Below are 14,833 nucleotides of genomic sequence, written 5' to 3' on the forward strand. Positions count from 1 at the left end.
TGATAACTCATGTTCATTCATTCCCCAATGAATGTTTCATTTCAGACTAATTTTGGAAAAGACTAATTTTGGGGGGGAAAACTCAAAAATCAAACCTCATTAGAGGTTGCAAGCAAGTTTTGCACTATGCATACAAAATCTGTACTAAAAAAAATAACCAATAATTTAATATCCCCCTTTTACAATCCAATCAAACCCTGATGTTTTACTTGTAAATGCGCCACATTCAATGGTTCATTGTGTTGCGAATGTTGTTTCATCACCTGTGGCTGATTCAAAATAGTGCCTGATTTCCATGAGTGACTTCATTAGTTTAGCTTTCCAGAGGGAGCATACGTAAAGTCATTTACACGTGTATGCGCTTGTTTGTTGAACTAATGTGCTTTTGTTTGGAGTCAGCAACGGCCCCACAGGTCCTGCTGCTCAGTCGCCGTAGCAACATCAGACATAGCTCAGCGTACCACAGTGAACTGATTATAGTGACTGGGGATTTGTCAGCTTTATTCTCTGATTGCACATTGTTCAGGTTGGATAGTTCAATTGTCATCACAATTGTGAGGCTTTTGAAATGTGCAAAATTACCTGCATTCCTGCTCTTCTTTGCTGCCTCGTTTAGGGCTGTATTTCTTGGTTAAATTCCTAGCAATCAGGAAAAAAATCCACTGGATCAACAACATCATAATACTGTCATTTGCAAGTGCTCAAGTTTCAAATAGCAAAAGGTTGCATAACATGCCATGTTGGAGATCGAAAACTGCAGAGGTCCTGCCGGAGCAGGTGGCCGTGAAGCATTTGCATGGGACATTGTGTGCAGAACATTTGTCCTTTCCAAGACACAGACATCAGACTCAGAGTATTTTGGGTTATGTCATCGGGACATTTTCTTTACTCATTTTTCTTACCATAACACTAATCAGGCAGAAAGGGAGTTTCCATATCTATATCTGCTGTCTATATCAGGGGTTTTCAAACTTTTAAATGGCAAGGAGCCCAAAACAATCCCCTTGAGAATAATATAAGTGAGTGATATGATATGATATGATAATATATGGTGATATATGATAATATATGGTGTGATATAATATATATATGATATGATATATTTGATATATGTTATGAGATATATATTATGATATGAATGATATATGATGTACAGTATCATGATATGATATAATATAATGTAATATTAAAACAAACTGAAGCATTTAAACATATTATATCAGTTTAAATATTCAATTTGTTTTTATTATATTATATTATATTATACTATTTTTTAATAGATTTTTTTTAATGATTTTTTATAGAATTTCTTGGTAAATGTGCTTCATTTAGTGACGTCTGAATTAACTGCTTGTTTTCAAACATATTTAATATCCCTAAGTTACATCAAGGGTGAAATCAAATAGAAATAGCACATTAAAGTTAAAAGTTCCAGCTGCATGATGTAACCACTTTTTGTTGGTACGTACACTGTACAAGTCTGGTATAAATAATATTTTTGTTTAGGTGGCCAAAATGTCCGCCAATAGAAAAAAAGTTTTGTTTAGCAAGAAAAATAAATGAGAGGGAACATTGCAGATAACTAGAACTATATTAGCGTCCACACAACAGAGGACAATATTGTTCTGTTTATTCTGTTTTCTATATATTGTAATCATTATGTACTTATGCAAAATACATTACTTGTAATAATTACTTCAATGAGCTCATTGTTTCTGCCTAAAATGTATACATGATGTTAGCTAACTGCGTGATTCGTATATGTAAATTTTTTAAATATATAACTTACATAATATAACAGATCACTCTAAATTGTAATGTAGACAATTAGACTGCTTTAAAACAATATATATTGTGAAAAGTGCTAAACAAATAAATGTGACTTGAAAATGTAAATTTATTTGGGGGGGGGGGGGGGGGGTTAATGTCATGGTGATGCAACTGTTTTATATCATAATGAAGAAAAAAAGCCTCATTAAAGATAAAAAAATTTATGAAGTAATTAGGCATAATCTTTTGATTATATATTTTTTTGATTTTTATTTTTTTTAATTGGTAAAAAAAAAAAAAAAAATCATGTGGTACGATAGACAACGTTTTTTTTTTTGATAGACAAAGTAAAGTGATGTATGTAAAGTGTAAGTGATGTGTGACCATGTGTCAAGATCAATAAAATATGCACATTTTTATGGGAAAGTTATTTCAGGTTGTAGACTGTCATGTGGTGCGACTCGCCAAAAACAATTATTCTTTATGAATTAATGTTGTTACTTAGGATATATGTACTTTTACTTTAAGGTCACACCACATTACAGTCCTTAAATTGTAACTTTTATTTGAAAATGTTTTTCGAAATCATTAAAAAAAGCCAGCATAAATGCAAATTCTAAATCTTTAACGGATTTTTCATTTTCTTTAAATTCATTGGCCCCTTGGTCCTGCCATTTGTCACGGTCAGTAGGGACAGAAGCTCATGCGTACATCAAACACTGTGGCGTGTTTCAGTTTCGATTGACCAAGCACAATTGTGTAATCTCAAAGAGCTGGACTACAAACTGAGAGCAATGAAATGTGTCACATAAGGAAGGCCATCGTAATCAAAACCAGGGTGCATTTGTTTCCTTCCTTTGCATACGAGAAGCCGAGACAGAAGCCAATGCCAAGCAGCTTTCCACACTTTCACTCTATCCCTCCACATCCCCTCAGTCATATGCTCGTCTGCTCCCACTTCCCCACTTCTCTCAGAGCGGGCGGGAGGGAGGGAGGAAAGAAAGAGGTAGCGTGTGGAACTCTGAACAGTCTGGCAGAGATCAAGTAAGTGTCAAGGCATAGTCATGAATGAGAAGGGGAGCAGGCGCGGATATGCTTATCCTCTGGGCCGAGGCCAACTCTACAGCTCAGAGGTGCCAACAAGTTCAGCTCTGCCCCGTTCAGTCATGGGACCAGAATATTTCACAATCACCCCCAGCTCTGGATAAACATTCACAAGCATGCATACACATGTACACACTCAAACAGGCCAACAGGATAGCCTAGATATTAAGATCTCTTACCGTAGTTGCTTGGCATAATTCTGTTCAATCTCTGTTCGCTCCTTCACAAACTTCACGTATTTCTCCACCAAGTCCAAGCCAGATTGTGTGTGCTTATCAAGGATGTCATATTGGTCCTGTAATACAAAATCGAGACCAGGCTCTTAAATAAAAATGTAAAACATTTTTTTGCTTATTTTGATTTGTCAGACACTGATCTAAATCATTTGATTGTGGTGGTCTGACATCATTCCTTATTCTTATTCAGGTAGCTGTGGCAGCTCACAGTGAATGGTTACAAGTTATGATATTATTATAGGGAAGCATAACACTTTCTTCACACTGATTATTACTCCGTAATCATACTAGAGATGCAGGTTTAATCGTTAAAACATCGCGATCTCGATTCAAAAACACCCACACGATCTCATTCCAAAACGACAACGATTCGGCCATGTTTATTAAACCATTGACAAAATCATATCGGGAAATTCAGATCATGTATAGGTATGAAACAGCTTTTCAACCACACAGTATCATTATTTCTGTGTTACAAATATTCAAATTATCACAGAAGTACTGGGATAAAACAAAAGTTTATAGTTCAGATATAAACACTGATGTAATGGTAGCAATCAGAATAGAGCTGAACATGACTCTTCGGATAGCACATGACTCTGCACATCAGACAGGCTCAAACCCTTGCTATTTTTAAATCGAATCTCAAAACTCACTACTACAGTTTGGCATTTGACGCTATGTGAGAGTATTGTTTTATTGTTTTGTTTTTTATTCCTTTTATTTTAAGTCATGTTGGTTGTTTGCATTATCGATAAAGGATATGTGTGTACAGCACTTTGTTAAACACCTGTTGTTTTTAAAAAGTGCTATATAAATAAACTTTGACTTGACTTGATGAACCAAGTATTTATAAGTGAGTCATTGAATCATTCATTCAAAGCGATTTTTTTAAATAATGAATTTAAATTAATTTTAAATAGACAGCAGCAATTAACATTTTGTCAGAACCTCTAGTAAATTACGTTAAATAAATAATGTTATTTTGATCATGAATCACGGGATCTGAATGATTTGAAAAAATATATATAATAATAATCGTGATTCTTAATTTATCCAGAATCATGCAGTTCTATGCCATATGCAAAATATAAGTATTGTTCACTAGGCTATATCTGTAAGAAACATGCATTAGAGGAACCCTTGTCAATAGAACCATGTGCAAACATAAGAAATAATTTAGCATGCAAGCAATAAAACAGGAATCTGTGGATGATGAGTCTCTGGGTTCATGACCTGTCAACTGGTAAACAGGACACATTTTTTTATTACTAATTTTGAGACACAATGTTTCATTGAAGAACTTAAGCATTACACTACACAGCATCCTGCGACATTAACATTATGTAGATTTTAAACCTGCACTCTTAGAAAAACTGCTTCAATAGGGGTCTTGACTTTTTTTTATGTAAGAAAAAAATGTCTAATATGATTGCATAATAATTTAATGTTTAATGCGTTATTTGATAAAGTATGTTTGCGAGCGTTTTCATTCATAGAAATAAAAAAAATAAAAAAATTACAACTAAATCAGTTAAATGATCACATGATGGTTTCCCATAAAAGGTTCTATGACGCCAACTGTTAAGGTTCTATATAGAACCTTTTCTTCTAAGAGTGTGAAAGATAAAAATTGAGTAAAAAAAAAGAATCCACAATTAATTAACCTTTTTTCTCCCTTAAATTAACTGATGCTATCATCATCTTCTATGATAAGCAAAGCAAGCATATCTGTTTACATATCAGAAAATGTTGTTTAGAGTTTCCTGACTCTTTAAAATGTGATTGCCAAAAAAAAAAAAAGAAAAAAAACACTCCTGAGATGTTGAAACACTGCGAAGCAGTTAATATGGATCAGAAAACACTAGAAAATGGGCAAACATGCTGTTGGTCAGTTGAAATATTAAAGGTTTAGTTCATCAAAAATTTAAAATGAATTTACTCACCCTTAAAGGTATAGTTTAGGATTTTCCCGAATTTTAGAAAAGAATCGCCCTCTCCACTTTTTGAAAAAATGCACATGCGCAACACTCTACCTGCTCCCGAGAGGGAACGCCTATAAAACGTGTGCACGAGAGACGGCTAGCATCGCTAATCATAGCTTACATTAACTTTTACTAGCAGTGATTTTAAATGGATTTCTCCAAATAGCATGCCAAACTTTACCTGTCGAGTAGAAACTTCGCGACTGAGGCATCAGTGGGAAGCCCAACCTGTGCTTTTAGCGCACGCCAGCGTGTGAAATATTCTCCTAAAAACACTCTGGTCTTGTTTCTTTCTTCAGAGGCCTTTCTCTTCTTGTCATACAATTCGTAGACACTTTTTCTCTTGCGACCCTCAGACATTTTGAAAAAACCCGGTGAGAACGGCGAGCTTCAATGAATGGCTGAAACCATAGCTCACCACACATATACACCTGAAAGTGCGCATGCGCAGAAAGGACGAGCACGTAGGACGGCCTTACGTAAACATATCACCAGAATGATTGACAATTAGGAGGACCAATGGTCTTGATGATCCACCCGGAAAAAGAAAATCCTCCACTATACCTTTAAGCCATCCTAGGTGTATATGACTTTCTTCTTTCAGCCAAACACAATCGGAGTAATATTAAATAATATCCTGGCTCTTCCAAGCATTATAATGGGAGTGAATGGTTCCTTAGATTTTGAAGCCCAAAATAGCATATCAATCCATCATAAAAGTCATTTCTACAACTCCAGGGGGTTAATAAAGGCTAATAAAGTTTATAAAGTTACGAATATGGATACGTTTCTTACAAAAACGTTTCGCTTCACTTCAGAAGGCATTTATTAGCACCCTGGAGTCATATGGATTACTTTATGATGGATGGATGTGCTTTTATGTGCTTCAAAATCTGTTACCATTCACTCCCATTATAAAGCTTGGAAGAGCCAGGATATTTTTTAATATAACTCCCATTGTGTTCGGCTGAAAGAAGAAAATCATATACACCTAGGATGACTTGAGGGTGAGTAAATTATTCATTAAAATTTTTGGGTGAACTAACCCTTTAAGGATGAATCAGAAATGGTATCTTTTGGGTTTATAACATCTCACTGAACTTTTTTAGGTTGAACTTTTTATGAATTTATAAGGGGAAGTTTCTCATCATTTGTAATGTTTTCCCTTCTCTAGTTATTATAAATCCTGCAGAAATGAATTTTTAAAAGTACAAATGATTATTACATGCATAGTCTCTAATCTAATATGAACTAGTAAAAGCTGCATGCATTATAATTGTAAAATGATACGCTACAGCTTTAGGCGAATTTGTCCAAATGAATGCAATCATGAAGGTGGAAAGGTACTTCATAAGTTTGACTAATTCTAAACATCAGCTGAAAGCCTGCATCAGATTGTGTGAAGTCTCCTGACTGGAGTTGATCAAACTAATGCGAGAGCAAGTAAAAATGCAAGTGAAAAGAGGAAGACCAGACAGTTTGCCAGCTTCGTTTCTGCAGAAACTCAACGCCCAGCTATTTTTGTAAGCCAACCCGGAAATTAGCATCACCCTGGTTCCCTCGACAAAATCCCAATTGGCTTTTGGCTTATTGCAGAAAATAAGGTCTGTGACTAACAAAAGCTTATGATTCTTACATGTTTTGGTCATCGTGATAATTTTCACAAATGAACACAACTATGAATTTTGAAGTATAAATACAATCGGCAGAAGTCCAAGGCTAAATGTAGGCTATAACCGAACTAGAAACGTGCCTGCCCAGTGCCCACACAGAGGACATCCCAGAGATTCCCTTCCCTGTTCGCAACCCTTGACCCTATAACGTTATCTGTGCTAGGCAGAGGGTTCCTCAGGGCTTTAAAAGCATCCTGACACAAGTGACGGAGCAGACAGAACACAGGAAGTGGAAGTCTTCCCCACTTCCTGCTGCATTTCAGCTGTGCTCAACAAAAATATGAATATAACATTCTATTTCCTACAGCATACCTGAAGCAATACAAAAAAAGACCTAGATTAATTTGTCAAACATATGCCAGCAAGAAAATAACATCTGAAACTGCCTGGTTTGGCTGTATTTTTCCTTTTTTCCCAGTTCCTTATTTGGTGGGGCGCTCTGTTACATTTCAAGTACGGGCCTGACCACTTGAGAGTGATGATATCTTGAAATGTCCCCCACCCCCTCAGTGCTACCTCCATCGGCCTGGATGTAGATATGCGTTTTTGAAGTGGGAAGGAGGGAGGTGCCTTTGGGATGACATTCCTAACAAGCCAGGCCATGTCCTGACTCCACCTCCTCCTCCTCTCTCCTCAAAATGGAGTCCATTAATATAGAACAAGAGAAGAATTCCCTGCCCCCTCACAACCCACTCACTCGCAAAAATAGAGCGCTTTTCAACTTCAAAACAAAGCCTCGTGAGGCAGTTGTTTATGTCCCAAGATAAGCTTCTGTTAGTTTGCGTCTTAAGACAACCGCAAATATTTGAAATATAAAAAGAAAAGAATGTCAAAAAGTTTTTTGTTTTTTTTGCATAGTGACATTATTCTTCATTTCAAAATTCTCATTATTATGAAGTGAAAATAATCTCATTGTCATTACTGTAAATAATAGTACTTTTTTTTTTTTAACTGTGATGCATATTTAAAATAGTATTTGACCTTCCATTAAACAAGGAACGCAAAAAGTGCTGCGTGGGGTGTAGAATCCTTATCCCGGTGCTCTTTGTGTGTAGGGATAGTTAAAAAAAAAAACATATCAACCCAAGGCACTCGAGAGTTTAAGGAAAAAATATTTTAAAAAGCCTTTACTGAGTCATGGCTCAGGCATTTAAAAACAGGAAACAGATAATCGCACACTGACGCGTTTATAAATATATATTGAAGTTATAAAGTATTTTGTTAATTTGAACATATTGTGTTTGGTTTAATATATTTTGGTGAGATATGTTCTCTTTACATTATTAATCATAAAAAATGTCTCTCTTGTGATTATTCTAGATTTACGTAATCAGGTGAATATGCCATATGTCTAATTAATTGCTGTTTAATAGGACTCTGGAAATGATTGTTGTCAACACCCTGATGAAGGCTCATTAGTCGCAACGTGTCGGTGTGCGGTTATCTGTTTTAAAATGCCTAAGCCATGACTCAAAGGCTTTTTACATTTTTCCTTAAAGGGATAGTTCACTTTGAAATAAAATTTTGGTATGTTTTAGCGATGGTCACCACCTAAAAGAGCATGCACCGAGTCCAAATCGTTCCAATGAACTGCCGTAGCCAAGGCGACTTCTATTGTATATATCTATACCCGCCCGCGCTCTCAGATCACTTGGACGCAGCTGTGTTCAAGAGGTAAAAACAATATAAATACTGTTCGTTTTCTCACACAAACCGCTCGTTTCGTGTCTTAGGCCATCAATGTGTACTTACGATGGGGAATTGTTTAATTTGGACGACGGGGAATTGTTTTAATTTGGACTCTGTGCTTGTGTTTTGAGACAGTGACCATCGACCAGCATTATATGACTGACAGACAAGAACGGTTTGACCTAAAAATATCAAAATTGAAACTACTGCGGAAAAAAAGACACCTACATCTTGGATGCCCTTGAGGTAAGCTAAAACATACCAAAATTTAATTTCAAAGTGAACTATCCCTTTAAACTCTCGATTGCCTTGGCTTGATATGTTTTTATAGTATTGGACCTTTTTTGCATTACAGTAGGCTACTGTGAATTTGGGGGTTCAATAAAAATGAAATAATCTTTTTAAATATCTCAATTGTCTTAAAAATAGGCTAAAAATATACTTTCTTTTTGGGTGAAATATAATGGCCATTTCTTAGTTTCAATGAAATTCACAGAAGAAAATTAAAATGCTAAAGGATTTGTTCGCACCAAACATTTTATTCTGTCATAATTTACTCACATAATTTACATTAAAATCAAGTCATAGACTACAGACTTTCGGTAATCATTGGAAACAAAGATATTTTTATATATTTTCTCATAACTTGTATGCCTATTGAAAATCTAAGCATACAGTAATCAACATTTAACTTCAAAAAGTACAAAGATTTTTGGATCAGAAATAATGAAACGTATTTTAAAAAAGAATAATATTTTTTGTTTCGAAGATGGGTCAACTAAACCTTTAATGTACAGCCATGGCCAGCAGTTCACAGGCAGAGGCATACATTTTGTGTTTCGCAAAGTTTGCTGCTTTTTTTACGTTACTATATCTAAAGTAAAACTTAAGCACTTCATAAGCTTTAAAGGTTCTTATTGGCAAGAGCATTCAACATATACAAAGAGTCAATATTTACAGTGTTCTTCTTCATAACCTCTGCAATTCGCTCTGACATGCTGGAAATCAGCTTCTGGGCCAAATCCTGACTGTTAGGCTTATACTGTTAAGCCTTGCCTTATAAGTGCTCGGAATTGATCGCAATTTGTGGGTTTCGCTTTTCCACTCACCTTTTGAGGACTGACCACAGGTTAAAATTTCAATGTAATGATCTCTGATCCACTTCATTATTACTCTTGCCTTGTGACATGGTGCTTAACATATTAATTATGGTGCTTAATCATACCAAATTGCACCTGTGTCATAGAAGTAGCTCTTGCAGGATTTTTTTGATACCATTCTTTATTCCTGGCAGTGTTTTTGGGCAAAATTTTGAAAGATCCCATTCCCTTGGATAAAAAGCAGCCCCACACATGGAAGGTCTCAGCATGCTTCACTGTTGGCACGACACAGGTCCCAAACAGTTGGAAGAAAGTTCATCAGAGAAAACAAGCCTGCTGTCCAGTCCTTGTACTTCCTGCAGAATTTCAGTCTGTCATTGATGTTTTTCTTGAAGAGAAGTGGCTTCTTTGCTGCTCTTCTTGACACCAGGCCGTTGTCCAAAGTCTTGGCCTCACTGTGTGTGCACTGTGCAGATACACTCACTCATGCCCACCTGCTGCCAATATTGAGCAGCTCTGCACCAGTGGCGACAGGATTCCATACCCGAAACCTTAGGAGGAGACGGTCCCGGCGCTTGCTGGACACTCTGGGACGTCAATGCTGTTTTCACTGCAGTTGAACCGAACACCTCTCCTTGAAGTTTTTAACTCTTTCCTCTGCCATTGATGGAATTTTCCTGCTTTAATTTCATGTTTTCACTGTTAATCGGTAGGAAGCGCTATAACGCATCTTCTGAAAGAGTACTGAATCTCCTGATCAAAACACGTCCGAGGAAGATGCAGAAACAAGCGATATCACATGTAAGCAGATGCATATGTAAAATAACACCATCAACAACATTAAACAGCATATACACCAAAACTGCTTAATGTTACTGAAAGAAATGTCGACCCAGGACAAGCTTTAGGACTGTGCAAGCATTAGGGGTGTTGATGGACTCTGTCTATTCCATCTATGTTTTGATCATCGTTCTGAATCAGATCTGGATGTAGTCTTTGACAAAAACAAGATTTGATCAACTTTTTGCTCAAAATGTAGCTTTTTTAATGAAACTTACCCACATTCAAGTGTTGATAAAAAAACAAAACAATGCATGAAGCTAGAATGAAAATTGTTTAAAAGCAGAGGTTCTTTCTCTGTTCTTTCTTTTGATATATGGCATGTTCAAATATTCATACAACAAAATATTCTGAAATTGTTGTGAAAATTATCAAAAAACGCTGGCTGTGGCTGGCAACATTTTCTAAAAATGCTAGCGTAGAAAGAGTTATTGATTCAGTCAATGGCTCTTTCATGTGCAATATTCTTTGCAGCAATTTCCTTGCATGTGAGGCCACTTTCATGCAAAGCAATGATGGGATGGCTACACATCTTTTTTTGGGAAGTAACCATTGTTTGCTAACAAAAGAACACAGTGATTGGAAGCATTTCTTCCTTCAGTTCATAACCATCAGTCTGCTCTTATAATCCAAACAGAATGAAAAGTGAGTTCACCTGATTATTGCTCGTTCACACTTTCCCATGTGCTGATGATACTCTGGTCATTTTGTGCCAGGTCCAAAAAACTGAAAAATTTGGGGTCAATAAGCTTTTTGCAACTATTTAAAGATCACCTGATAACTCGGATCAATTTAGAAACAATTTCATCAACAGCACGACAACTGAAGCAGCAAACTTTGCGAAAAACTAAATTTATGCCATTGCCAATACTATTAGGTCATGGCTGTAGCTAATGCACTGAAACAACTCCCCTGATTTGAATCAGTGGTGGCTTCAATCAAACTTCACACCAGCTGCTATCATCACAATCTTTAAACCAACAGAGATTCCCTCTGCAAACATCCAGTCAATCTATAAAAACAGTCCTGAGCACAATTTACAGCAGGGTTCCTCTTATCCGTAGCACTGTATTCGGCCCAGTCTTGACCCCTCCTCTTGTACTTTACTGCCATCATTAACTCCTCCTCCCCATAGTGCAAACTAAAGCTATTCTCCCAGCCTGAGCAGAGAGTAGCACTGAGTCTACAGCCTCCACGAGACGAGAGTACACAGCGAAATACCGCTGTCCTTCGTCATGCTCTTATGACTTATAAGGAGCCTGTTGTGTGGCATTTCTCAAGAAATGCAGAAAGAATTCAAATCAACAAAAATCATCCACACTCCCATTGGTACACATCTGAAATCTTGAGCTTCCAAAAATAGCAAGTGGCTTAACAGCAAAGGAGTGGACAGATGCCACAGTGTAGCCATGGGAATGGCACTTAATGACTAACCCAACCAAAACCAATTAGGTTAGACATTGCTAAGAGTGACGGTAAACCAAAGCCAGACTTATGAGAACCAACGAATGCCCTTCCCACCTGGACCGCCTCAAGCGTCTAAAGCTGAGAAACAAGTCCACACAAACACCAACTTTCACTTCTGTCTACTACAGAAGATGAAACTACTGTTATTTCCATGGTTGAAAGTAGCATCCCTCAAAAAGCACGCAAAAGGGAAACTTTCTAGTGAAGCGGACCACAAAATAAACAGCAACATGAAGTGATGTGTTTTTATGAAATTAGGGCAAAACTAATTAGGCTGGTACAGTAGAAGATGGAAAGGGGACAGCGGACAGAGGCCTAAGGGGAGCAACAACAGCAATGAGGTCAAACAATCTCCACCCATTTCAGAGTAACGCTCCATTTGCAACACTGCAGGCATGTGGAAGGGTCTGTGTAAAATCTGTCTCTTGTCGAAAGAGGTGGGAACCTCTGTGCAGATGGGACATAATGTGATGGCAATGCGAGAACTAAAACAGGCAGGATGAAACACAGCTGATGATGATGCAATCAGAAACAAGCACTGACAATTTCTCTAAACCATTTCTACCTTTGTGAAAGTGCTTCGGGTGACAAGACTGATGTCTAGCTGATAAATGTGAACAAAAACAAATGCAATTTGTGTAACTAAATAAAGATCATCAATTCAAGAGCTCCTCATTGTCAGATGATACTGATAGACAGGGACTGCTTATTAAACTAATCTCCAAATCTACAGAAAACATTCAAATCAAGCAACAGAAATGATGAATAATCAGCTAGCAATTCCCATTAGCAGGAGACTATTAAGCCTGTCTGAGCAGATAAACGAAGCCAAAACATATGTACAAAACAGCCAGAGACTAAGAAAAGAAAACAGAGTAGGCCACTAAACACAAAATAGTGACATTTATGGTTGAAGTTGTTGGTTATAGTTCACTCATGTCATATTGAATAAACAACTATCTCCCCAAATAAAAAATGGATGGATGGATACATACATAGATGTATCTATGCATGTATCTATACATGTTTGTATGTATACATGCATGTATGCATTCAGTACCGGAAAAAAGTTTTGAAAAAATATGATTTTTTAATGTTAACTTTCAAATGTTTTTGAAAGAAGTCTCTTATGCTCATCAAGCCTGCATTTATTTGGTCAGAAATACAGTAAACAGTAATATTGTGAAATATAATAATTTAAAATAATGGCTTTCTATTTTAACATATTTTTAAAATGTAATTTATTTCTGTGATGCAAAGTTGAATTTTCTTCAGCCGTTACTCCAGTCTTCAGTGTCACATGATCCTTCAGAAATCATTCTAATATGCTGATTTATTATCAATGTTGGAAACAGTTGTGCTGCTTAGCTTAATTTTCATAACCTGTGATACTTTTCTCAGGATTCGTTGATGAATAAAAAGTTAGAAAAGAACAGCATTTATTTAAAATATACATCTTTTGTAACAATATACACTACCGTTCAAAAGTTTGGGGTCAGTATTTTTTTTTTTTTTTTAAGAAATTAAAACTTTTATTCAGCAAGGATGTGTTAAATTGATATACAAAAAGTTATAGTAAAGATTTATATTGTTAGAAAAGATTTCTATGTTGAAAAAAATGCTGTTCTTTTGAACTTTTTATTCATCAATGAATCCTGAAAAAAAGTATCACAGGTTCCAAGAAAATATTAAGCAGCACAACTGTTTCCAACATTGATAATAACTGAGAATGAAATCAGCATATTAGAATGATTTCTGAAGGATCATGTGACACTGAAGACTGGAGAAATGGCAGATGAAAATTCAGTTTTGCATCACAGAAATAAATGATATTTTAAAGTATATTAAAATAGAAAAACATTATTTTAAATTGTAATAATATATCACAATATTAGTGTGTGTTTTTTTCTGTATTTTTTATCAAATAAATGCAGGATTGATGAGCATACGAGACTTCTTTCAAAAGCATAACAAATAGTAATGTTTCCCAACTTTTGACCTGTACTGTATGTATGTATGTATGTATGTATGTATGCATGCATGTATGTATGTATACATACGTATGCATAGCCTACATCAATGTTAAATAGAGATTGTAGACGGTGACTGGGCCGACTCTGATTATATGAAGTTAACGGCGATACTGTTGTTGTTGCTGCTGCTATGATTCTGCTCAACTTTGTGTTAGAGCGGATGTTCACATTAAACGTGGCAATTAATCGAATTACATGATGACAATCGTGTAGTTCGAACAATTAGGTCATAAATCTGTTTCACAATCTGCCAGATAGTCTTTTCGTGCATTTATCTTCTTCCAGTTAGCAAAAAAACTATTGTCATAAATCACGCTTACGCCCATGTATTAAATCGAGAAGTTCATTGGTGCCTTTGAATCGGACTCGGACTTTCTGAAACAGAAAAATGAAACATAAAACAGAGTTTATCCTCCGAACTTACCCAAAGCTCAGTGCCCCAGTCCATGTTCAGCTCTCCTACCACTTTCCCTCCTCTATTAGCCTGAAAAGTTATCCCAATTTACGAGAGTAACAGATGTTCAAAATAAGATCAAAGAAAGCGACTCATATCTTTTTCCCACATTCACGCGCAACACAGAACAAATCGGTATGGTTCTCCAGCGCGAGCTACTTTGTGGCGGCACAAATACTTTTCGTTGCTGAGCAAGAGAAGGATCAACTGGATTTCATTGCCGCGTCACTCCCAGATCCCTAATTCTTAAAGGAGCCGCCGGATCCAGTTTCCAGCTTTCAGACTGCATGTCGATCAACAGACGGAGTGAGAGAACTTCAAAACAGAGGGGGACGTTTATGAACATATAACACTTTTATTAAAATATTACCTCCACAGGTCAACAGTCAATCAATACATACATCCTGAAACCATTTTCCATTCATTTTATCAATCTTAATAACGTTTTTTATACTGTATTTAGGCCTGTACTGTAAGCTGAT

The 14,833-nt window shown here is 36.3% G+C and overlaps 1 protein-coding gene across 4 annotated transcripts in view; it reads right to left on the minus strand.

Moving 5' to 3' along the window:
• Positions 1-14,564, minus strand: part of trip10a (thyroid hormone receptor interactor 10a) — a 29,567-nt gene extending 15,003 nt beyond the window's left edge. For all 4 annotated transcript variants that reach the window (XM_082178421.1, XM_082178420.1, XM_082178419.1 and 1 more), the window contains exons 1-3: positions 14,322-14,564; positions 3,054-3,169; positions 583-639 (exon numbers count right to left, since the gene is read on the minus strand). In XM_082178421.1, the coding sequence (XP_082034547.1) occupies positions 583-639; positions 3,054-3,169; positions 14,322-14,345 (197 nt within the window). In that variant the 5' untranslated portion in view covers positions 14,346-14,564. The remainder of the gene's footprint in view (positions 1-582; positions 640-3,053; positions 3,170-14,321) is intronic.
• Positions 14,565-14,833: the final 269 nt, after the last annotated feature.

This window comes from Leuciscus leuciscus (genome assembly GCF_965113295.1).
Source record: "Leuciscus leuciscus genome assembly, chromosome: 1".
NCBI lineage: Eukaryota > Metazoa > Chordata > Actinopteri > Cypriniformes > Leuciscidae > Leuciscus > Leuciscus leuciscus.